General features: G+C 35.9%; 2 protein-coding genes across 4 annotated transcripts; one reads left to right on the top strand and one right to left on the bottom strand.

The window, feature by feature from the left end:
* Positions 1–3,050: 3,050 nt before the first annotated feature.
* On the bottom strand, positions 3,051–6,803 carry LOC115453236 (dynein light chain 1, axonemal). 2 transcript variants are annotated; one of them, XM_037444691.1, is made up of 5 exons: positions 6,714–6,803; positions 6,405–6,597; positions 4,432–4,543; positions 4,103–4,249; positions 3,051–3,289 (listed from the first exon to the last, which is right to left on the bottom strand). In XM_037444691.1, the coding sequence occupies exons 2-5, from the start codon at positions 6,557–6,559 to the stop codon at positions 3,146–3,148; spliced, it is 558 nt and encodes a 185-aa protein (XP_037300588.1). In that variant the 5' UTR covers positions 6,560–6,597; positions 6,714–6,803; the 3' UTR covers positions 3,051–3,145. The 2 variants fall into 2 exon arrangements, with proteins under 2 accessions (XP_037300588.1, XP_037300589.1); XM_037444692.1 differs by having other exon boundaries at positions 6,405–6,749.
* A 4,955-nt stretch (positions 6,804–11,758) lies between these two features.
* LOC115452191 (probable ATP-dependent RNA helicase CG8611) lies at positions 11,759–25,902 on the top strand. Of its 2 annotated transcripts, XM_037444551.1 has the most exons (14): positions 11,759–11,926; positions 17,407–17,547; positions 17,623–18,158; positions 20,014–20,182; positions 20,301–20,458; positions 20,539–20,818; positions 20,896–21,151; positions 21,213–21,739; positions 21,862–22,038; positions 23,512–23,600; positions 23,889–23,990; positions 24,326–24,477; positions 25,267–25,486; positions 25,680–25,902. In XM_037444551.1, the coding sequence occupies exons 2-14, from the start codon at positions 17,509–17,511 to the stop codon at positions 25,804–25,806; spliced, it is 2,832 nt and encodes a 943-aa protein (XP_037300448.1). In that variant the 5' UTR covers positions 11,759–11,926; positions 17,407–17,508; the 3' UTR covers positions 25,807–25,902. The 2 variants fall into 2 exon arrangements, with proteins under 2 accessions (XP_037300448.1, XP_037300447.1); XM_037444550.1 differs by lacking the exon at positions 17,407–17,547 and having other exon boundaries at positions 11,766–11,926.
* Positions 25,903–26,349: the final 447 nt, after the last annotated feature.

The following is a 26,349-nucleotide window of genomic DNA, read 5'->3' as shown; positions in this document are numbered from 1 at the left end:
AAAAGAGTAAAAATGTCCTCCATTTACCTAGAAGCATGCATGCATGCCCATGCACGGGAGAACATTTGTCGCGGGCCTAGGCACACAATGAAATGTGTACACCTCCTGGTTGCCAATACACATCAAGGCGTATAAGGGCTCGCGAACACTTACTGGCCTACTCCTCTCCTAAGAAGTTTCCCTATTCTTCCTCCACACTTTCTTCCTAGCTATCCCCTAACTACTTTCCTCTTGGCCCTTGTAGACGCTAAGCCGGGGATTCCAGTTTCCAATTCGCAGCATTTCCCCAGTGGAGACAGTGGGGTCCGATATCCAAAATTTTTTTTTAATACATCCCAACATAACATTTTAAATCAGTAAGTATGTATTAAAAGTATTTATTTGCGGTAGATATTAGATGTATAATGAAATCAGTTTGGTACGATTGATATACATAATTGTATTTCCTTATAGAGAGATCCCCTTATTTTGAATTAGATAAATTCGTGCTATCCGTTTACATCATTAAATTTTATTAGTAGCAACACAATGGTGAGGCAATTCGCGCATCTACGCTTGGCGAGAGGGATTCTCGGCCGGCATGGACTCCCCAACCAATTCGTATTTCCTTTTGGCGCGAATTAAGCAGGCTATTAAGTCGGCTTTGAGACGTATGACGAATCATAGTTCCGAATGGACAATGGATTCGCATTCACATGAAGATTTCGCCGATTTGCGATAGAATAGCCGGCTTTTAATGTCAATGTGGGGGAGATTTGTTGTTATTAGTTAGCTAGCAATTTCCACACTCTTTTTTGCGGATCGATTTCCGCAGGAAACTTTAATTGCACCTTACGAATACACTGCTTTCAATAATCGTCATTATTGTAAGGATTCAATGGTCTAGTTCGGAGTCATGATGTTTTTTATTACAGATTTATCGAGTTAAAGCTCGAGGTAGAGTCCATTTACAGTTTAAGAGCGAGCTGAAGACCGTTAGATCCTGGGTTGGAAGACTAAACTTTGTATAGGTTAACAGAAAAGAAGATTTTTAGTTTTCGGAAGGTTTGAATTTCCCTTAGCTAAATTGTTTCTACGAAATCCTTGAAAATTTGTATTTCGGCAAATCTACATTGGAGTGGGATAATGGCTAATGGAAGACGAATATCGGAGAATGTAGAGGTTACGATGCGTAGGTATTTAATTTATGTAAACTATAAGAGCTTAGAAACGTAAGGCATTTTAAAAGAGGCTACGCATATTTTTATTTCTTAAGTTGTCTACCTAGAATCTTACCATCACGAATAGTTCACTTCACCCGATATATAAGACCATATATTGGGCTAAGTGCACTATTCGTGTTTTTTTTTAATAGGGCGGATTCAAGTTCGATTTAAGTAGGTAAGTAAGTACTATGAACAAAAACAATAAAAATCTAAAATCATGTTCTGAACGATGCAGTTCTAATGCTCATAGCAAGCTCTTTGCTTTCCCATAGTAATAGCCAGTGAACGGATCTTACCATACTATAAGCCAATTTATCGCTCCGCGAATTCATCTGAATTACTCCGTAATCTTCAATCTGTCCATCGCAATCATTATTCGATTAATGGAATTCAATCTTAATGCTGTCACATTTTAGTTGCGTCACCTAATAGATAGATGGCGTGTACTGTAGTTATTAGTGTTGCCAGAGTTATAATCTGTCATAAATGTCAAGCCAGCGAGGCGATGCGGCGAAGCTATTATTTCTAATATTATCGTCATTTCAATTCCTTACCTAAACAAGTGACCCTCGATCAGCTATTGTTAAAGAAAGTATCACGCAATCAGTTCTCCAATTTGTTATATTTTATTAGGAGCGCTATTGGACAGTACATTTGTAATGGCCTTATTCTAAAGATATGTATATCTCACGCTTAATGAGTGACTACTGGTGATTGAATTACTTATCTCACTCATTAAACTTAGAGTTTCCTGGTGTCTTATATTTATTTTAAAAAAAAAGTCGATAAATTGTGTTGCACTGACCCACATTCGAGTACAAAAAATAGGGCAGGAAGAAAAAGTCTCGCCTGTAAGATTCCGTATAGGTAAGCATCATTGCATTACTTATTTTTCACGTCAAGCAGCAGAATGCAGGTACTATTGTATTTGATTTTAAATGTTCTTTTTATACATTTATAGATAATATACAATCATAGATTTTCCATGCCTGTGCAAAAAAATGTTGAGAGACGCGAGGATTAGGCAAACGAACATAAAGCAATAACTATTTATTTTTTTAATATTCGTGGGCGTATCACGCCAACCACCAATGATTGCGGTTCAAAATTTTATAACTGAAAAATAACTTAATTTTATGTAACATGTAGGGTAATTCGGTGACAAACAGTAGCCACATGGGGAGACGGATTATACGCGTCGGCCGGTGCTATGTCACGGGAAGCTGTATTGAAAGGGGTTAAATGGCTGTCATAGATCCAAAGCTGGTGATAGACGTTCGAGTGTGTATGCGTACTTATGGATCGACGAGTTTTTTCGCCTTTATGTCAGTATAAGTACGTATACTTTAAAATCGCCGAGCAAGCTTGTTCAGCGAACCCAACCAATTGGTACTTGGTTCCTAGCTCGTCTAGGCTAAACGTGTGGCTGCACTGCGGACCGCGAGTCACAATTTTGATACAATAAATAAATAATTACATACGTGTATTGTTTTTACTTATAACAGATGTAACGAATCTCAAGAGTTTTTCATAATATAATGACTCAGACTATAGTAAATAATTACTAAATACTTAACTGTTTTACTAAATTAATATGCGATTAACGCTCTCTTTTAATTAACCATACCTTTTCCCAGACCGCAATTACATCGTTGTTCTTATTTTAAATAACAGTATAAACAAACAGTACGAGCAAGTCAGTCGTGTGTTGCTGACGTCGAGCCGAGTAAGTACGCGATCTTGGGATCCGCGAGTTTCAAGCTCGCACGTCTATAACCCACTTAAGTCCATGCAGACGATGATGTAGCCAAAGCTTAGCAAGTTATCAATAAAATTCAAAGTAGGTACTGAGTTAGTTACCTGAGAAAACATTTTATTAAGTTACTGATATTATACCAATATATAGATAGTGAAATAATACTCAAGTATTCGTCTAATTTCTATTCCCTGAGTATGGGTATCCCGTCCAGTTTTATTAATTGTTGCAGTCTGTTCGCGACTTGAGTTCGCCAAGTTTCCATGTCTGGCTGATTTTCACATATCGGGTTACCAATGAACACTAGTTCACGGAGCGAAGTACATTCCTGAAAAGTAGATATGTTTGTGTTCACTGACTACATACACTATAAATAAAAATAAATTAATTAAATTCCCTATACAAAAAACATAATAAAATAAGAAATAGAAATAAATAATCATATAATATTAATAATTATATTGAACTGGCCCAGGAGAGTAATTTTTATCTGGGGTATTTAGTACTTATATAAAGTATAGTATAAATTATAAAAATATAATGTCCCTTCCATCGACAGGTTATTCAACATCTATTACACGACTCAACTTAGATCTCAACATAAAAGCTGTCGCTAGATTTTAGGATTAAAAAAACACACGTCATCCTTTGATATACCACAAATAAAGCGGATATAAGCTCTTCAATATACTAAGAGATGTACAAATTGTGTTCTAAGCCCGACATCGGTATGAATCAAATACTGTAAGGCCGACAGCAGGTATGAAGTTGCACCTTTACAGTTTTATCCATATTTCAAATATTTAATATAATTGTGTGTTACTGTAATGATTCGCTATGTTTACGCGAATGTTTGTCATCAAAATAAAATAATTTTTCGTATTTAACCGATTTAAATATATAAAACCGCGATAGCAAAAATATTTTACTATCATGATATGTAGAGTGCACCATTTAAGTATAAAAGAATATAATTAAATCTGTATAGTATATTATAAACAAAAAATATTCAGTATTTCAAATACCTACTTAATCGATAAATATCTCAGACAATATAAAACAGTTACAAGCTTTACACCGTAAGTTCTATCAAAATATAAGGATCATGGTCGCTATTTGTTATTGTGATAGTCATTTTTACCTGCAATCTATTAAACTCGACCCATTCTTTAACCATGTTATTACACATGTAGAGAACTCTCATATTCTTCAAAGAGCCGATTCCCTTCAACTTGTCGATGGGATTGTAACTTATCCACAACTCTTCCAGTGTCTCGGCTACAGTTTCCTAAATATATAAAAATAAACATTGTACATTTATTGCAAATAGAGCTATATATTTAAATCTACATCGACTTTTACAGCACGATGTAATACCGAAGGTTTTTGTTGAACTTCAGTCAGAAATGCAAGATATTATTGTATCATATAGGTATCATGGAAATAGAAAACCATAATAATGTTACTTACTATTCCGGCTAAAGATTTGATGTAATTTCGCCCAAGAGACAAAATTTTAAGACTTCTCATACCGGCGATACCAGCTATTTTGTCGATCATATTCGAAGATAAACTTAATTTTCTGAAAAAAAAAATTGTAACTTTCATTTCTATGCGTAGGGCCGAAGTTCTGTGTGATTATATATTTAAGGGTCATCGATACTTGTAGCTCGTTGTCATAGAATTCTGTATTTTGAATAAAATAAAAATTTAAAAAAACTATATTTAAAATAGAAACTGTTTCTGAGTGTATATTTAATACTAGCTTTTGCCCGCGGCTCCGCCCGCGTTATAAAGTTTTTCAGGCTAAAGTTTTCCCTTATAAAAGTAGTAGTTTCCCGGGAGCCTATGTTCTTCCCAGGGTCTCAAACTGTCTCCATACCAAATTTCATCTTAATACGTTGGGGAGTTTTTGAGTTTAACACGTTCAGGCAGACAGATGCAGCGGGGGACTTTGTTTTATAATATATTTTTTAGAACTTTTTAAGAAACAATCCCGTCATACATCATTGTTGCATAACTTTAACCGTTTACGCAGCGCACGCAACGGGAGCTCTCAAAACTAATAATTTTTCCTCGATTTGCAACATGTTTCATTACTGTTCCGCTCCTATTGGTCATAGCGTGATGATATATAGCCTATAGCACTCCAGGAACAAAGGGCTATCCAACACAAAAAGATTTTTTCAATTCAAACCGGTAGTTCCTGAGATTAGCCATTACTGCTTCGCTCCTATTGGTCATAGCGTGATGATATATAGCCTATAGCGCTCCACAAATAAAGGGCTATCCAACACAAAACGAATTTTTCAGTTGAAACCGGTAGTTCCTGAGATTAGACATTACTGCTCCGCTCCTATTGGTCATAGCGTGATGATATATAACTTTGAGCACTCCACAAACAAAGGACTATTCAACACAAAAAGAATTTTTCAGTTTGAATCGGTAGTTTCTGAGATTAGCCATTACTGCTCCGCTCCTATTGGGTATAGCGTGATGACATATAGTCTATAGCACTCCACGAACAAAAGGCTATCCAACGCAAAAATATTTTTTCTGTTGGGACCGGTAGTTCCTGAGTTTAGCCTTTACTGCTCCGCTCCTATTGGGTATAGCGTGATGATATATAGCCTATAGCACACTCCACAAACAAAGGGCTATCCAACCCAAAAAGAATTTTTCAGTTCGAACCGGTAGTTCCTGAGATGAGACAATACTGCTCCGCTCCTATTGGGTATAGCGTGATGATATATAGCCTATGGCACTCCACTAACAAAGGGCTATCCAACACAAAAAGAATTTTTCAGTTCGAACCGGTAGTTCCTGAGATAAGACATTACTGCTCCGCTCCTATTGGGTATAGCGTGATGATATATAGCCTATAGCACTCCACGAACAAAGCGCTATCCAACGCAAAAAGAATTTTTCAGTTTGGACCGGTAGTTCCTGAGATTAGCGCGTTCAAACAAACAAACAAACAAACAAACAAACAAACAAACAAACAAACAAACTCTTCAGCTTTATATAATAGTATAGATTTATTTTGTAATCCCCTGTTATGTATTACATATAATGAAATAGTATCTACATCGGTAAAGTTGTAATATTGTATACCTGTTACCTTACACTAAATAAAGGCCTTATAAATTTATAAAGGTTTTTAGATGGTGGTATTAGCAAGTAAACTACACATTACAAATCTATACTATTATACAAATCTGAAAAGTTTGTTTATTGTTTCCTTAAACGCACTAATTTTAGCAACTACTGGTTCCAATTGAAAAAAATGTTTAGTGTTGGATAACCTATTCATCGAGGAAGGCTATACTTATAACATCACGTTATGACCAACAGAAGCGGAGCATCAATGTGAAAAAAAATGTTGCAATAAAATATAAGCAAGCCAATAAAACACTAAATAATACTTTAATAAAAACTCTTACTCGCAATTAACCAGCGTAGACAGTGCGCCGTCCATTTTTTCTATAGGAGGCCATTGAAATTGCAGCTCTACCACTTTGGCATCAGCGGCAGATTCGTTTTTTGCTTTTTCCCATCGAGCTATGGCTTCCTTACACGTAGTCGGTTTTAAAGCCATTTCTCACAAAGCGAATAAATATTTATTTAAGTTTTAGTCTATAAAATTAAAGAAGAAATTCAATACCTATTTCTTGAACAGTGAATAAAAGAAGCTTCTTATATTATTTTATCAATAATTAATTATTATTGTATAAGTTAATTAATTTATTTACTTGCATCGGCGTGACTGTTCATATTTTTTAAATTTAGAACTGTAATGATAGATTTTAAACGAAAGTTCGGATGTCATCGAAACCAAAAACATGGAGGTTAGATCCTAAATGGATTAAAATCATAGACGGTTATAATATATAAAAATAAATATGTCCTATGTACGTTTCGTAGAACTTCAAAATGGTCGTAGCGATTATAATGATGTTTTAAGGTCATCTTTGAATTTACCTGCGGGTGATCCTGTGAAGCTTGGTGGCGTTCGGATAACCAACAGTCATTTCGCTATAGATAATTAGTTCTACCCGTGTGAAGCTGGACCGGATTGCTACTATAATATACTTAATATGATTCTAAGATTTTATTTTGGCTATAACATTACTCATAGATCCTATACAGAGCAGTTACGCAAGGGCCAAGCACGTGTGTTGGTGAGATGGTGTATGGTGAACGCTGAGTGACAACTCATTTTTCTCATCACCGGAACTTTGGCGACGAGTGCGATCGCATTTAAATAAAATTTAGATAGGTAGGTACTTATTATCTGTCATCGTCAATATGTTTACAAATTAGTCTGTTTTCGTTTCTCTCAGCAGTGCAGGAGGCCCGTGCCCAACAGTGGGACAGTATATAATATAGAGCTGATATTAATATAGTCTGTTTACGAATACTCAATACATCTAAAAGGTCGGAGTCAATGGTGATTACAGATCGCTGCAACGGCACATGCCCATACGTTAGGAAGGAAACGAGGTCCTATCTAGGTGTTTGGAAATCTGTGTTTGGCACGAAATAACGGATAGTGTCCTCTAATGGTGAAATTTTGGACAACAAGTAATTTTAGCATTATGGAAAAATTTTGTCAAAACGACATCAAGTGGGAAAGATTTGGTCATATTTTTTAAAACATTTATTATCCAATAAATATATTATGGTTGCTTGTGTTTCCCATGAAAAAGTTTTACAGGATATAATTTCTAGAAAACGAATGGCAAACAAATAAACATCCTTTAATAAACCCTGTGCGAGGGTGCCACTTCCCGAGGTCTGTCGGGTCGTGCCGGTTGGACGCGGGTAATCACGTCGCGCCCTCACACCTCCCTTGGCCCTCAGAACCCGACACACTGTGTGCCCAGCGTTCGCTATCAGAATTTCAAGTGTGCAGATTTAAGGTTGTTTTAAGCCGAGATTTCATTTATTTATGTATAGCGACAGTTGTATATGCGACGATTATTTCTATAATTTCAAAATTTTCTAACATAGTGCTCTGTTGCCATATTTTTTCATGTTACATAGAATAGGCTCTGTAGAAGCTCCGAGTTAAACTTTGAGGCACCTGTTCGCGTAAATGTTGTTGCTGGGTTAAAAATAGCCTATTCAATTCGGGTTTTGCGATATTTTAGTTTGCTATATTAAAATTATTTTCAGATTCAGAGCAAATAGTTGTATAGATTAGTGCGTTCAAACAAATAAAAAGTTTTGCTTCATAATAATATTATAATTGCCTAGATTTAGATCACCTTTAATTTATTTATTAAATCTCTTCTAATTGCCCATGAAATCTCTGGAATTAATCCCAAAACTTAATATACCTAAGTAATAAATATTTGAGGCAAGTAGGTTAAATCATTAAATTCCCTAGCGATTTGCCAATTTTTGCTCATTTTCTCGTACTTTATTTTCTTTTGAATAGCTAAATGCGCCTATTCATAAGTAATCGTATTACCTCTTGTAAACATAGCCTTTTAAATTACAAATATTTATTCCACCCCATAGACAGCATAAAGCAATATTTTTATGGCACGTGTCGACACGTGATTTGACCAAAATTCGTATTCGTGGCACGTGCTTGCAAATCTACACTTGGAAATGTTTATGCATATTCATAATTTATACATTGATACTGTTTACTCGTGATATTCAGGTCCGGATACAGGTTTTCGTGAAAAAGGGGGGTAATTGAAGAGGGTTATTATTATAATGATTTATTATGTTTACGCGAATGTTAGACATTGAAATTAAACTAATTTTCCGGATTCTATCGCGGTTTTTTGTTTTTTATTTTTCTCCCGACGTTTCGAAGACTTTGCAGCCTTCATGGTCACGGGGGGGACTGAGGTGTTGTCCATCCGCAAAGTCAAAGTTACAATATCTACCTACATTTTACAATTATACAACTTTTTAAAATTTTAGCTGTTGGTGGTCCGATCTACGCAGAATGAGCTCACAGTAAACTTTAACACTTCGAAACGTCGGGAGAAAAATAAAAAACAAAAAACCGCGATAGAATCCGGAAAATTAGTTTAATTTCAAGGGTTATTATTAGTTTATCTTCTATTTGGAGAATTCAAACGACGGTTAATTTTAATAATAATGTCTCCCATTCTTCAGTATAATGCACTGAATTTGGGTTTCTGCTAATCCGAAGGAGAGGCGAGGGACCCGTTGCAGAGGTCTCTTTTGTATTAACTTTGATGAAATTAAATCGTTAAGTATTTATTTTTATGAATTATTATTTTATGAGGAAAGGACAATGCCCAAAACCAGGCTATCTTTGCGTCAGTCATGCGTCTTAACCAAATATCCATGAAAAATCATCATTTTAATTATTACTTCATTCGTATTTATTTCAGTCATAAGAGAATGGGGGTTTAAAAGATATGAAAAAAAAAGTTGTTTAATTGTTGGAAATGAAACACCGGATAATGTACTGCTAATATGGCGAATTGATACCAATTCATAACAAATACCCTTTTTAAAAGGAATAAAAAATTAAATATTATGTACAATAAATGTGCCCGTACTTGAATCTATAATATATGTATTAAAAATATTATTCATCTCAAATATATTGTCATAAAATAATATATTTTACTTAATAATTATGACCAAACTCCAAATAGCTGGTAAAAGAAGAGAAAATATTAATTGTTCCAAAAACAAACAAATAGCGAATTGTACTTGCATTGACAGAAATACAATAGTCAGCTAAAACATGTCTGGACTTTATTTTTAATTAATGAATATATGGGTACAGATTTTTATTACACTGGCAACTGAAATTAATGACATTTTGACACTTCAGATTTGTTTGAATGTTAAATCATTAAAATATTTTAATATATTTTATCTTACTCAAGATTGCAGTGTTTTTCTTATGTATTTTAATGTTGAATCGAAAAATCCTCTGTTCAAAAACAACGTGTATAGTGTGCGTTTCAAACTTTGAGACGGAAGGCTTTTAGTAAGCAACACAATGTCGTCTAGAGCCTAGACCCAGGACAGTTAAGGTGGTAGCTCAAGGTCCATTTTCATACATTTTGTTTCGGCTTTAATCTGGGTAACTAAACAAGTATTGGCAAGTAAAGAATTTAAATTCACGTCTAGTTAGTGATTAGTTCTCGCAGTTGAAAGAAAAATGTAAAAATAATTAATAATCATGGATATTTCGGCCTTTAAAATTTAATATGACGAAATTTTAAAGGCAGAAATATCCATGATTATTAATTATTTTTACATTTTCAACTGCGAGAACTAATCACTAACTAGACGTGAATTTAAATTTTACTAATACTAAAAATGTATGGACCTTGAGCTACCACCTTAATCGAGACGGCATATCCCGGCGGTGTATTGACTGCACCATTGCGGCGCCACAGCAACGACAAGTATATTCCTTGGACGAGCTGTCCAGTTTGTAAGTTATGTAGATTATTATTAACATACCCACAATGTGGGAAATATTTTGCCAAAGTTAAATAATACAGTTTAACAATAATAATAATCTGAGCATGTTTACTCAACTTCTACATTATATTTTAGGTTTCAAGGCTGGAATGAGTTTATGCTGCCTGCTGGAGATCAGCTAATAGAGAAGTTCACAAACAACAATATGACATGACCCGACCAGCGCTGCAAGAAGTCATTCACTCACTTCAGGAGTATATACGAAAGTGCTGCAGCTATATCAAATTCTTGTTTTTATTTTGGGAAGCCAAGAATATATACCTCTATTAAAAATATACATCTATATAAAAATATGCATCGGATTTCGTATTTCTGGTTTTATTTTTCTTTCCCTATGATAATTAACTATTAGCCTAATAAGGCTGTGAAGTGAATACCTGAGTTCGATTTCCAGGCCAAGCAACATTTTATTTCGGTATTTTTAACATGAGTTGCCTGGGATCGGAATATTCCAAATAGGGTTGGCGTCAGGTATAAGGCCGGTCATAAAAACTAAGCTGAATCTATTCTACAATATGTGTTGACGCCATATTGGAGTGAGATAATGGTAGGTGGAAATAAAGATTAGGTAATCCATGTAATAGAATAAGTAGTAAGTCAGAAAAACATATACACAAAAGGTTAGGTAACATATTTATGCTCCGTGAAAAACTAATATTCCGCCATACTATGTTAGAAGTTTTATTGGAGTTTCGTCTTATCAGATAAGTATGTTAGTACCTATCAGTTTCTTATGAGGGCAATTGAAGCTAGGCGAAAAGACCGTCCACTAATCGCTTATAGCAATAAAAAGTAGGTACTGCAATATTGAACTTAATCAGGCACGTAGGTACTTTCTACCTTACATTATTGCAGTCCATACTTAACCTCAAAATAACCGCGCTATAAAAATTCTGATTACTCCGAACTCCCATCGAATATCTAATTGTTTTCAATTTGTATAAAAATTAGGATATATTCCCTATAGTTTTGTGAAGGTTTTGTACAGACGCAAGCGTAGCCTAACTCTCATACAAAAATGGGCATTCTCCTTTTTGCGCATATATGTAACACGTAATAAACCCAATTTACTTTATATAGGCATAAGATACCTAATATTAATATATTGATTCGCAAAAGGATAAGTATGCTTTGGAAAAGATGTTCATACAATATAATCTATTTAAGTAGATATAAGCATCATATTATGTGCCTTCATAAAACACACAGCGTTGATGTGAAGAAGCTGTCTATGGTTATGCTTTGTCTATAGTTATATACCTATATAATCTGTGGATTCTGTTTACTTACACCTTCTTCTCACCAGAGGCGCCCCTGTCGTGACGCTTGTGGCGAGTTGACAGTTATTTGAATCATAGCGTTTGTGGTTTTGCTGTGTTTTGCCGCGAAGTTTCAGTGATAAAGAATTGCAAACAACTTTATGTGCAAAATTAGTGCATCAAGTCCAAATTATTCATCATTTACTTCGGTAAGTCTTTAGCATATTTTAAGATGAGTGATAATCGTGTTTATGACCAAGATAAGCCTGATTTTGTTGCTCCGGAGGGAGAACAAAACAGGGCTACGGGCTCGCGTGAAGATTTACACAGTTCATCTTCTTCCTCATCTTCGGAAGATGAGGAGGGTTTCGCTAGCCCACCGCCGAATAAACGATCAAAACACGATCACTGACATAGCTCATCTACCGTCAATGATCCACGAATAGACGCATTAATGACTCAGGTAGCTTGTATATCAGATTATCTTACGAATTTACCGTACCATTTACATACTGCAAACCAACCTTCGGATAATTTAATAGGAACTCCATCAACATCACAAACACCTTTTTAAATAATCCTACTCAGACGGACGTTAGTTTGGGTGAAATTCACGTTGATTTTGATAGTAAGATGGTTATTCCTGTAGCCGATAAAGATCGTCTCAGGAATCTAGAACAGTTGCAAATGTTTGATTCACCGGTGTGGAAATCGATCCGTTATAAAAAGGCATTACAAACGTGTGTTGCTATCCCAGGGTTTACAGCATTAAAAGTTAATGAGGAACTCTGTCATTTCAACAATCAGAAAGATTATTTGCAGTCCACAGAACAGGTGTTAGCAGGCTTGTCAAATTCTGTCTTGGAGCAACGGCAGCTATTACAAACAGGTCTTCAGAGTCTGGTAAATTGGGCTGCCGCTAACCCTGAAAATATAAATTCTAATACCTTGGTAGAAAAACTAACGGGTCTTTTTGGACCTAACTCAGAGAGTAATAAGAAGTGGGAGACTATAATGCAGGTTATTTGTGGTAAGCGGGGAGAATGTATACAGACTAGGCGTGATAGAATTTTAAAAGAGATAGCCAATCCCAATTTAAAAGCCACATTACAGAGAATCCCGCCAAGCTCTGAGTATTTATTTGGACGTGAGAAATTGTTGCCAGTCATACAGTCTTTGGGTGGTACACAGGTTTGGTTAAATACTCCAAGCTACATAAAAGAGGACAAACCATCAACATCTTCTTATTCTAACCGTGTTACACATAATAAGGATGTTAGGAAGAACAAATATCATGATAATAAGTTCCACCGCACTCCAAAGAATAAGCCAGATTTTAAGAAGAATCAGCCCTTTCGTCACAGTAAAAAAGGCTCAGAATACAAGCACAATCCAAAGACATCACAAAAGTGACTATCACTTCCGAAGGGGGTTGTTTAAGAAATCATTTAAAAGTTTGGAAGGAATTGGGCGCAGGCCCATTTATTCAAAAGATTATAACCTATGGCCGTATACCTTTCAAACGAAAACCCCCTTGCAGTATCCATACAGCCATATACAAAGAGCTTTAACAACCAAGACAACGGCCCAAATGTCAGAGGTCATAATCAAATTAAAATCCCAGAATATTCTAGAGAAACCATTGGTAATAAATTCTGGTTTCTTTTCAAAAATGTTTTTGATTCAGAAGCCAGATGGGGGGGTACGTCCTATTTTCGACCTCCGGAACCTCAACAGTTATGTTGCTACAAAAGATTCCAATTAATTTCTCAGGTGGACGTTATGGATTTCCTTCAAAGTCAGGATTGGTTAACGAAGATAGACCTTCAGCAGGCTTATTTTCATCTACCCATAGCGGAAACACACAGGCGTTTTCTGCGCGTCATATACAAGCAAGAAATCTTGCAATTAACAGCCTTACCTTTCGGTCTATCCTCTGCTCCTCAAATTTTTGCAGCCCTATCAAATTGGATTGCGGAAATCCTTCGGGCTCGAGGAATCAGGATTATAGTATATTTAGACGATTACCTTTTGGCCCACCAGAATTGTCTCAGCCTTACCAAACAGGTTACGGAAACCGTGACTCTCTTAGAGTCTCTAGGATGGCATATAAATTACCAAAAATCAACACTAATCCCTACCCAGCAGTTAGAGTATCTGGGTCTCAGGTGGGATACTCAAGTCCAGACAGTAAACTTACCCTTCAAAAAAGTTCAGTCAATACAAACGAGCATTCGGGGCATTTTAGAGGTAGAGAGTTGTACCTTAAGACAGGCTCAGAGCTTGCTAGGGCAACTAAATTTTGCCAACCATACAGTACCCAAGGGCCGTTTACATTGCCGCCAATTCCAGGTTTTTCTCAGACAGTTCAAACAGACCAGACCTCGGGAGAGAAGGCTACTAACCCCCTGTGTGATACAAGACCTAAATTGGTGGCTGAAAGAGATAGAGCACAGTACGGTCTCTCTTCAAAGAAAGGAAATTACTCATTTCCTCACCACAGATGCATCGGATGCAGGCTGGGGTGCCCAACTAAATGGGGTGTTCTTGGCCAAGAGGTGGACATCACGCCAGCGGAACTGGCATTCCAACGTAAAGGAATTGTACGCAGTTTTTTGCGGCCATAGAGAGTCGGCAGGTAAATTTGTCAAATGCGCATATCCTAGTGCAGTCAGACAATCGTACACTAGTGGCGTATATAAAAAATCAAGGTGGCACTCGCTCAATAGCACTGCTAAATCTCACCAGCAGGCTTCTGGAGCTAACCGAGCAGCTCAACATAACGCTGTCGGCATGTTACCTCCCGGGGAGGCTAAACGGCATTGCAGACCGCCTGTCGAGGGGTCGGCCAGTACCCGAGTGGCACTTGTTACCCCAGGCCACGGAGGCCATATTCAGACAATGGGGAGTTCCGGATATAGACCTGTTCGCATCCGAAAGCACCGCCGTCGTTACCAGTTACGTCACGCTGGATTCACAAGATGGATCAGCAGTATACTGCGACGCATTCAGTCGCGAGTGGGACTACAATCTTGCTTGGGTGTTTCCACCACCCAATCTAATTCCCAGAGTTCTATCGCACCTCAATACCGCGAAGGGTCTTTACATAGTGATAGCACCCCAGTGGACCCAATGTTACTGGTTACCAGACCTACAAACTCGAGCAATAGAGGATCCAATAACCATATTGCACCTGCAGAGGGTACTCATAGATCAGACCACCAGGCAACCACCTACCCAGGTGGACAAGATACATCTCCAGGCTTGGAAGGTTGGGGGTGGTCGGAACACATCTCGCATTGGAGTGTAGATGAACAAAAATTATTAAATAGCAGCTGGCGTTCTTCAACTCTGGAAACATATAAGGCTCCGATTAAGCGCTGGCAATCCTGGTGTAAATCAAATGACACTAATGATAAATCTCCAAAGGGTGAAGATATTGCTCGATTTTTAGCAAACCTTTTTCTTAAAGAAAACCTAGCATTTAATACAATTCTTCTACACAAGTCAGCCATATTTACTCATTGTAGACCGTGGAAAGAAAATTATAATAAAAACTTTTTTATTCAGCAAATATTAAAAGCCATATCGCTGGCTAGGATACCAACTAAAAAGACGCCTATCTGGGATACTAAAATATTATTTGACTGGCTGTTAGCTACTCCGCATTGTGAGACACTTTTTGACATATCAAGGCGTACAGCTTTAATATTGCTTCTGGCATCTGGTCGCAGAATACATGACCTAACCTTGCTAGAGGTGACTGAGGAAAGTCTTGTTATTGAAAATGACAAGATTATTTTGTGGCCTAAATTTGGTTCAAAAACTGACACAGGAACACATCAACAATCAGGTTGGCTTTTGTTAAAGAACCAGAATGTTAATATTTGCCCAGTCCGACATGTCATGAAACTCTTAAAAATTTCCAAGAACCGTCGAGCCAGTGGTGGTAATATAATAAGCCTTTTATTTCCATTATGGGAGTCATTAAACCAGCTTCTAGGACAATTATAGCTGGATGGATCAGGTCCATTTTCAGGGAAGTTAAAATAGATGCACCCCTGGCAGCATTCGATCAGCAGTAGCATCAAAGAGTTGGGTAGAAGATAGACCTGTACAAGAAATATTAGACAGAGGTAATTGGAGGAGTATGTCAACATTCACCAATCATTATTGCCGCAGAGTACAAAGACGGAATGATCATTCTGAAGATTTGTTGCAGAGAACATTCTCAGTTATATAAACAATAGTTATTATTTTATTATTATTGTTATTTTTGTTTTGTTTTGTTTGATTATTTTACCTTATAATAAGGAATTGTTATTTTATTATTATCCTTTTGTTTTGTTTGATTATTTTACTTTATAATGAGAATAGAATTTATAACTGTGATCAAAATGATAGAATTATACGATTTTAATTTTTATATTTTCTACTTAAATAAAAATATATATATATATATATATATATATATATATATATATATATATATATATATATATATATATATATATATATATATATATATATATATAATTGTGGTAAATATAATAATCACATAGCGTTTGGGTATTTAATTTCTCCCTTCTCACCAGCAGATAACAAACAGGTCTTCACATCAACGCTGTGTGTTTTATGAAGGCACATAATAGCACTGTTTTGCATCCCAACAAAACAGATATTATGTGTAGAATAAAACACACAGCGTTCAGCAAGGCTCTTGCAGGTGAGTGAAGACACGTATGATTCAAATAACTGTCAACTCGCCACAAGCGTCACGACAGTGGCGCCTCTGGTGAGAAGAAGGTGTAAGTAAACAGAATCCACAGATTATATAGGTATATAACTATAGACAAAGCATAACCATAGACAGCTTCTTCACATCAACGCTGTGTGTTTTATTCTACACATAATATCTGTTTTGTTGGGATGCAAAACAGTGCTATTATGCGTTTAATCGATAGCATGTTTTGACACTTACAATAATAGGTATATTTACTGACCCCCTTATTCATAAACGTTTTTTATCTAAGGACGGAGTAAAGCTGTGATAACAAGCCTGTTTCTCAGTGCTCAACGGCACTGAGAAATAGACATAGGGCCGTTGTGATTGGTTATTATTGTTGTATTTCAATATTAGCCAATCACAACGGCCCTACGTCTATGCACTGCGAAGACTGCCATGCCGTCAGCACTGAGAAACAGACTTGTTATCACAGCCTTACTCGGTCGTTCGATAAAAAACGTCTATGAATAAGGGGGTGAATCTTTACAGAAGGTCTGAAAATCGAACTTTGATCGTAAAGTAGCTTAAACTTATTTCACAACCGCTATTAGTATGCGAACGCTACATATAATTAATTTATAATTAATTATCTATCACTTATAATTATATATCATTTTATCTAATTATAAGTAATAAATTTTCGCGTACTCTAGGCTGATTTACATGAAAATAACTACTAATTTACCTATTTTATTTTGTAACATGATCAACCGGAAATAAGGCAAGAACAAGATACCACTGTTATTTTCGTTCAACAACAGAATATTATTATTGTAGTAGGTCTACCCTGTACCATTTTTTTTTATTAATATTTTTTCTTATATCCTGTTTTTATATTTTACAGATATTTTTATGAAATAATATTTTAATAAGTTATGTATGCTGTGTTTCTTTATTTCACAGTTAGTTTTAGAACGGACGTTTTATCTACTAAACGTCAGAGACGTCAGTCAAACGTGCGTACATAACCTCAAAACGTTGTTATTATTGTATTAATTTTAAGTTATGGAGGATTTACAATTAAATATATCGGTTGCTAAGACAGTAAGTGCCGTATTCCTATAATTATATCAAGTTATACGCAGAAACAATTATTTTTTAATTTCTATACTTCTTCAGAATAAGAAGAAACCTGGTGCAGTGCGTAAAGATGCGTCTGAATATAAGTTTGTGTCTAACCCTAAGTTTACTGGTAAAACTATAGCTAGAAAGAGACCTCGGTTTATTGCCCAAAAAGGAAATTATGTGAAAACAACTGAAGAAGAACCAAATAAAAAAGTAGCCAAGTTGACACAACCACCAGCTGAAAAAAATGATAATTTGGAAGCCAATTTAAGGAATCTTAGTGAAAACAAAGGCAAATTTCAAGGGAAAAACTATCAAAAACTCAGTGATGATATTCAGATAGCACAGAAACCACGAAGTGGTGGTTGGATATCATCTCTATTCAAAAATAACCCAGACGTGCCTCGAATAGGCCAGAGAGCCGTGAAGCCGATAGTAGAGAAAGTATTTACAGGCAAAACATTCTCAGATTTGAATATACATTCACATAGTGTGGCAAATTTGCAACAGAATTTAAAACTGAAAGAGCTTATGACAGTGCAGCAGAATGCTATTCCAGTCATATTGCAGGGCCGAGACATACTTATCAGGTACAGTGGAGTTTGTTGCGTTATTTGTCATACAAGTAAATAGACATTACATTAATAGGGAATACATTGGTATGAATCTAATTGTATTTGTTTTTATATAAACATAATCCCTATCTTACACATCATCATCACTGTCTACCTTTTTGGATGTGAATATGCAAGTCTGTAGGCCTTTTGTTGCTGGTAATAGACTTCAAAGTTTCAAAGTATATTAACGCTTGAAAGGCAATAATATCGAAGCGACAATCAGTGCATTTTTGCGTAGTGTGATTTAAAGTTTTGATTTTAATATGAAAATCCATAACTATTCAAATTTTTATTTTAAAAAGATATAGCCTAATGATTTTAAAATTGTCCTAGACCTACAAAACCTAAATCAAATGATGAGGAGAAATATGGCGATTCTAAATATTTATAGAGTACATTTTAAGTATATTTGTTGTTTAGATATGATTGCCTTTCAAGCGTCAAAATGCAACAAGTGGTTCAAGTCAAGTATGATTTGTCACGTCTATAGTACACCATAATGAAATAAGGAGGCTTATCACCCAATTCAATTATTCACATTTTTATTAAATAAGAATGCTATGGGAATATTTTAACAGTTGGCATCATGTTCTACACAAAAATATTATTATTAGTTATACATTTAAAACAAAGTCATATTTTATTTTGTATTTTGTTGTGTCTATATTGTATGTACACCAATAATATTCATATACAAAAAGAAATGGAGTATGTAAAAGACATAAGACATTATGAACATGCAGTTAAAATTGTTTATAACTAAATGACAAAGCTATAATGAATTAAAATATTCATAAAATTATGGACATAACATGTAATGAATACCTTAAAGATCGCACATCAGATTAATGTTCATCTATGAATACTAAATGCGTATAGGAGACTATTATTAAAGAATGACAATTATGAGACACAGTAAAATTTATAAAGTTGTATGAACCAATAGACACTAGAAAACCAGAATTATGGTTCAATGAAATGTTGAGCAAAAATAACCTATATTTAGGGTTAATTATATGTATTTTTTTTAGTCAAATATTTGTGCATTAATACTATTATTAGTAGGTAGTAAATAATATTATTTTTTATTTTTGATCATTAAAAAATAGTGTATATACTTATATTATTGTAACATTTTTTATTAGGCCTTTTACATACTTAACCCCTTATTTATAGATGAGAGAATATTGAAAAATACTTTTTGCAAAACATAAATAAAATAAAAAACTAAAAAAAAAAAATTAAGAAAATGATAAAAATACTTAGACCTCATTAAACAAGTAAGTGCTTACAATATTAAGCAAAAAAAAAGAAAGATAAAAGAAACTTAAAAATCTTAGGAACAAATAGCCTCTGTTTCAACTTGTAATTAACATCTACCGCCGGATTATATACTTTTTAACGATACGCAGTGTGACGGCCGGCTCAGTAGGTGATACACAATATCATATTATTTAAATTATTGTAATATACCTTGTACACAACAATTATAAAAAAATATTTCTGTCAATTATATAATGCACGGAAAAACTCACTGAGTTTATGATTGCATTAGGTAGAAGAATATGCTGTGTAAGTTTTTAACAAATATGTAAATAAATAAATAAATAACAATATTAGCCAATCACAATGGCCCTATGGCTACGCACTGTGAAGGCTGCCATGCCGTTAGCATTGAGAAACAGACTTGTTATCACAGCTTTACTCCGTCCCTAGATAAAAAGTCTGTGAATAAGAGGGTTAATGTTTATGTTTGGAGTTAACTTAAAATAAACATACCAAATACCATATCAAGATCACAGATTTAAGGTGGTTTTTGTTTAAACAGATCACAAACGGGTTCAGGTAAAACATTAGCATATGCTCTACCAGTTGTTGAAGGGTTGCAGGCAATAAGGCCTAAAATAAATAGGCATGATGGCATCAGAGTGGTTGTGGTGGTGCCTACAAGAGAGTTGGCGGTGCAAACATATGAATTATTTGTTAAATTGGTTAAGGTAGGACATTTCTATTTTTATTTCTGTGGAGGTATGAGAAATGTTGTTACTATGCTGTTAATAGTCTTTACAATGTATTGCATTACTTTTTACTTATACATATTATATTTAAAAACAGCCCTTTACATGGATTGTGCCGGGTTTGCTTAGTGGAGGGCAAAAAAGGAAAGCAGAGAAAGCTAGACTAAGAAAAGGCCTAAGCATACTTGTAGGCACACCAGGTCGGATAAATGATCATTTGAGGCACACACAATCTTTGAACTTTGCAAAAACTGGGTATGTTAGCACAATATTGGTATAATATTTGTTCTTATTTATAATTTTATGGCTTGTGGTATTTATTTCTTTGTATGTAGTTGTCTGGTTTTAGATGAAGCAGATCGTTTATTAGACATGGGATATGAAAAAGATGTGGCAGCTATTGTGAAAAGTATTGAGGATCATAAAAAAGCAGCCACATATGATCCATTAGCTTTGGTTAAACAAACTATAAAAAAAAAGATTCCAGATGAAGATGTTAACGAAAAAGAACAAATTGATGATAAAGAAGAAAAATCTGAGGTGAAACATCATTTAACAGATATATTGATGTCTAAAGAAAGGCAGACAATTCTTCTATCAGCTACGCTTACAAAAGTAAGTATGACTGTGTCTGGTGTAAGTGTATATCTGTGTTGTCTTGTCGTACATTTAGTTATTTTGTATTTCTATAGGCGGTGGAAAATTTGGCTGGCATCACATTAGTGGATCCAGTTTTCATTGATACATCAGAGGGCAGAGCAGTTGTAGCAGACTCATTGAAACCACAAAAGGTTGACGAAAACAAAATTGCAAATAAAAAGGAAGATATTCCTCTTAATAAAAATATAGAAGATGATAACACCCAAGTAGGTGATAATAAAAATAAAAAAGAAAAGAAGACCAAAGACGATAGTGAGTCTGAGGAAGAAGAAGGTGAACGCAGAGGAGGTATGTCATATTTTTGGCTTACTTTACTTATAAGAAACTTTCTAACCATATTGTGTTTTAGGTCTAAAGGAATTTGGTGGTTTAAATCGACATGACTTGTTCCAAACCACAGCTAAGAAGGAAAATAAAAAATATGAAAGTGTTCCGAAAGACACAACAGAAGAAAGTGACAGTGATTCTGATTATGAGTATTTCAAAGTTCAAAAGGAATTAGAAGAAAAAAATACTGCAAAAGATATCAAAGAACAGATTGATGATATAAACCCACAAGAAACTGGAAATAAATTTACGGAAGCAGTAAAATCGGCAATAATCGAAGATGAATTGGTAATGCCACAAACGGTGAACCAAACGTTCTTAGTAGTACCAATGAAACTACGATTAGTGACACTTTGTTCACTAATAGTGGAACATTGTGTTTTAAATAAGAAAGGCGGGAAAATGATCGTTTTCATGGCAACACTTGAAATGGTTGACTATCACGCTGACTTGATTGAAACAGTATTGACTGGTAAAAAGAAAAAGAAGAAAGACCAAGAAAAATCTAAGGCGAAGAAGAGAAAAGCGGATAGGATGGGAAAAGATGAGGTAATTCATTCCGAACAGAACAATTACAAATTATGCACATAATATTCTAGCTAATTTGTTTCAATTAAACAATTAACTTGAAATATAGTTATTATTATGAAACACTCGTTTGTGGTTTTAAGGATGGATCGGAGTCAAGCAGTTCAGAATTTGAAGTGGATTACCATGAGCCGTCTGAAGGAGGGTTGATACCTGTTGATTTGGAAATGTTCAGCCTACACGGGTCGATGCAACACGAACAAAGGATAGAAGTTTTTAAACAATTCCGAGAAGCTAGACACGGTGTTCTTATTTGCACGGTAAGTGTTTGACAATACTACTTTTTCAGCATTCTAGGTGATGGTGGTGTAGAGTCCTGGCAATTTGTTGAAGCAAAAACAAGCTTTTGCTTTTTAGAGAAAAAAATGGTTATTCGGGTAAAAGGGATGTGTTACTACTTAAATAAATTAGGCCCCATGTTTAGAATTACATTTCTTGAAATACTGCTCTTATAAAATATTAAAAATAACAGGAAAATCCCTGTGCCGTTAAAATACAAATACAAATTAAAACTACTAGAGTCCATCTGTTTACCGAGGTACCAGTGTAAACGTTTTTACATCCAATCAGCCTTTTAATAGCTTTCTGGAATAGTTAGTTGTTACATATTCGTTCTGCTAGTTTAGGACTAGAATTGGTAACGTAATTGAAAGAGTGCAAAAAAACCTGCTCGCATCGTATGGAGTACTCTAAGTTTACTTAAACTAAATTCATCTCATTATGGTTAAATAACATTTTACAAGACAAACATTTTTTGATGGAGAATAAGTAGGGACATAAAATTGTATGCTTCTAGATGCATCAGTTTTATTCGGAAACAAAGTTAGCAAATATATTGCAAATATAAATGAAATACGTTTTCTAATTGCTTTTTAAAGAAAAAATCCAAATGTAGTGCGTGACATTGATGAATCATTAGATTCTTGGCGGGAGCGTATAGAGGTACAGAGTGTGGAGTGCGCATTGGCAGCAGGCACTAGGCACCGCCACCGCGCGTCTTTGTGCGTCGGCGTTGCTCGTCCGCGGTGCATTGTTGGCCGGGCGTGTCTATTAGTCGGTCATTCATCTAGCTCCGCTGCCGTCGATCTGCCGAGCGTTTGTCGGCGCGACTCCCACAGAGCACACAATACGCTTCGATTAAATACTATTATCTGTATTTATTACATCTATCACGCCGCACGCCACTGCCGCCGCCGCCCGCGCCACCTAACTTTCGGTAGTAGCGATAAATAACAATTTACAATGTGTTGCCGCAATGTTACGGTGTGCCGCTGTTATATTACGCATGTTATACTTTGTATCCGTTTTAATTTAATGCGTTGTTATTGTCATATTTTATTCAATCTTTGATCCGTTTTTGTTATTACATGTTGAACTGTTAGAGTTCAGAGTTTTGAAGAATGATGGGATAAGTAAAGGATGGGTAGGTATATATTTTGTAAATATGAAAAGTGTCGGCTTGATGTTTAATGTATGTAATTAAAATCATAATTACCTTTTATCTTAGTGTATTGGGATAATACTGACTCAACAGAAATTTTGCAATTTCCGATGAAAATCTTGTGTTCCAAACTGCTTCGTCTCTGTGTTCTCTCGTGCATTATAATCCCATCACGTGTCTAACTTTTCATTATGTTATAGATAATTTTTATATTTCATAAAGTAGTCATGAAATAATATCATAAAAAAATTGGTCTGCACTTTTATGAGTAAACCATTCGTGTTTATAATAGGACGTGGCTGCGAGAGGCTTGGACTTGCCACGCGTAGACCTCGTGCTGCAGTACTGTGCTCCGGCCTCCGCGACGGACTACGTGCATCGGTATATCACATTATTTTCGTTGTTTCGTGGTAACAGTATAAAGTTTAGCATGCTACACATATAATAATCTTGATTTTAATATTTGTCAATTAATAAGGAATCTACAGCTATGTTTGTAAAGTCTATTTTATTTTTTCAATTGATACCAATCGCATGCCACACATTATGTTACGTAATTATTGTTTTCATTGGTCGACATTGAAATTTCTAACATAATAATTATGTAAAATGTCATAAGGGCGATAGAAGGTAAGTTTATCTTTAATGGTGATGTTTCCATGGTGCCAGGGTGGGGCGGACGGGGCGGGCGGCGCAGGTCGGCGCGGCCGTCTTGATGTTACTGCCCAGCGAGGCAGAGTTCGTGCGACATTTAGAACAAAAGCGGATACGGTATGAGTTTTGGCAGCTCGATTGTTAGCTTTAGAAAAGCATCAGTGAAACGGGATAAATAAACCTTGGAAGTGTGAAAAGGAACAAAATTATTAACTATTCCCTTTAGCCCGTTTTACGGTAATTAGAGTTTAGTTTTGTAAAGTATATATTTAAAAAAATATATTCATGATAATATGAGGATATAAAAAGGAACCTGCATAAGTATCAGTACTTGATAGTTAAAAAAAATATTTCAAAAACAATTATTTGACTGTCTTATGTGAACTTGAACGAAACTAAAACCATTCGTTGTGTCAATTCTAAGTATTAAGATAACGCCCATAACGCAATAGACTGCGGCAAGCGGACGAGTCGAAGTCGTTGGAAGCGCTGCGCAGCGTGGCGCCCGCCGCCGCCAACCGCGCGCGCGCCGCCATCGCGCTGCAGACGCAGCTCGAGCACACCGCGCACAGCTCCGCCGAGTGGCTCGCCAGGGCCAGTAGAGGTAGGCGGACTACATTTTTCTTTATATTCATTTCATTGTGGAGTCTACGCATCATACTTTATAGTATTTTGCAGTTTTTTTTTCACCCTGCCTAAGACGAGACGCGATCATCGGTCAATGGGGTTAAAAAATCTATAGAAGTGTTGCCAAACTTGGGTAATCGAATAAAGGTCATTAGCTCCATAGTCGATAATTTATGTTTTAGTTTACTATCATTTATCGTCACATGAACATTTGTAGCGTTCAAATAATCGAATAAACTCCTTAGAACACTACGAATCATAGTATAACATAATACCCTTCCTAACCCTTCTTGTTTTGATATATTTGTTTTAGGGTCTATGCACAAGGCTTATTTTTAACGCGACGATTACATATAGATGACGTGCGCTAACGTGCTTTATACGAAATTCAGAAGTTGACAATAAATCTTCGCATGCGTACAAAAATTTTGTGGCATGGTAAATGCTCATTTGAATTGATACAAACGCGCTGATACGGCAGCACAGGCGCGTATATGTTGTAATACAGGTATTTTTACGTTTTCACCACGAGACTTCTTAACACTAGTAGCACCTCCCCCACATCCCGTTCTTCGACAGTTCATAAACAAACGCAATACAGACGAGCTTTGAACGCGGTTTTTGCTTTGTGTACAATCTACAGCCTCGTAAACGTTTTAAAAAGTCGTCGGCGCGTTAAAAATATGCCATGTGCATAGGGCCTTCACTAGCATACTTCTTGTAAACCTACCCCTCTTCGTTATTATATGCATGTTCCTTTTCGTAGCATATACCTCATGGGTGCGGTTCTACTCTGGCTACCCCCGCGAGGTCCGGCAATGGTTGGATGCGAAGCAGTTGCATCTCGGACACGCGGCTAAGTCCTTTGCCTTAAGGGACACACCCGCAGCGCTCGCGAGAAGGAGCAAAAGCGATCCCCAACTGAAGAAAGAGAAGCCAACGAACAGACTTAGTGTACCTGATGAGGTCGACAAGAAGAGGCCAGGGTAAGTAATGTTTTAGGGGTGCTTGGTGAGAGGATATTTATTAGTTACTGTGTTATGATTATATTTTCTGTTAAGGACCTTAGTTATTCGTAAAAGTAATAATTATTATTATTTGTGAATTCTTCTGTCATTATGAATGTTTACGAGTAAACGGTATCTATCTAGATTTAATATGAAAATTGTATTGTTTCAGGTTTGGAAAAGTGAAGATTGGTTTTAACAGTAGAGTCATGAACAAACAGAGCTCCATGCACACGGCGAGCGAGTTCGACAGCGGCCTGCCGCCCCTTGAACCCTCCTACAAGAAAAAGAAAAACTAATGATAAGGAACAATAAAATCTTAAATTGTAAATAACATACGTTTTTATTGCATCTGTAATGATTATTTAGAAATAAAAACAAATTTACAAAAAATACACACTGATTGGTTTATTAAGATCTTAATGATGTTTTGCTTATGCAAATTTACCTCTGACAGAAATCCAAGTCATCACATTCCTTGAATCACGAGGCTGTAAGAAATTATTCAAAAAACATAGATGATTTAACTGTATGCTATTAACTGCGTGCTAAATTGGTCCGTGTTAGTGGTTCACGTGAACGAAATTGCTGACAAAAAGTTGTGAATAAAAGATGAAAAGAAACTGCAGACTATTACAGTTCGACCCGAGCAAGACCTTGATGGCTACTTTTTGTTAGATTTATTTGGAAAGAGGTAACAAATTAAAGATGGAGCTCGTCCAAAATTGTAATCGCGACCCCGCAGCGGGCGCGGTGTGGCGGTGTGGCGGAGTGTGGCGGCGTGGCGCGGCGGTGTGGCGGAGTGGCGGAGTGGCGGAGTGTGGCGCAGCGCGGGCGGCTAG

This window comes from Manduca sexta, chromosome 28 (assembly GCF_014839805.1).
Source record: "Manduca sexta isolate Smith_Timp_Sample1 chromosome 28, JHU_Msex_v1.0, whole genome shotgun sequence".
NCBI classification, from domain to species: Eukaryota; Metazoa; Arthropoda; class Insecta; order Lepidoptera; family Sphingidae; genus Manduca; species Manduca sexta.
The sequence above is the reverse complement of the archived record's forward strand: the minus strand, read 5'-3'. Positions and strand labels throughout refer to the sequence as shown.

Bases quoted from the DNA above. Each gene is read 5' to 3' on its own strand.
- LOC115453236 (XM_037444691.1), bottom strand. From the start codon at position 6,559: ATGGCTTTAAAACCGACTACGTGTAAGGAAGCCATAGCTCGATGGGAA. The intron at 4,544-6,404 runs GTAAGAGTTTTT...TTTTTTTTTCAG, and splicing joins TCTACGCTGGTTAATTGCGA to AAAATTAAGTTTATCTTCGA. The intron at 3,290-4,102 runs GTAAAAATGACT...TCTACTTTTCAG, and splicing joins TCGAGTTTAATAGATTGCAG to GAATGTACTTCGCTCCGTGA.
- LOC115452191 (XM_037444550.1), top strand. From the start codon at position 11,879: ATGTGCAAAATTAGTGCATCAAGTCCAAATTATTCATCATTTACTTCG. The intron at 21,152-21,212 runs GTATGTCATATT...ATTGTGTTTTAG, and splicing joins AGAAGGTGAACGCAGAGGAG to GTCTAAAGGAATTTGGTGGT. The intron at 22,039-23,511 runs GTAAGTGTTTGA...TGTTTATAATAG, and splicing joins ACGGTGTTCTTATTTGCACG to GACGTGGCTGCGAGAGGCTT.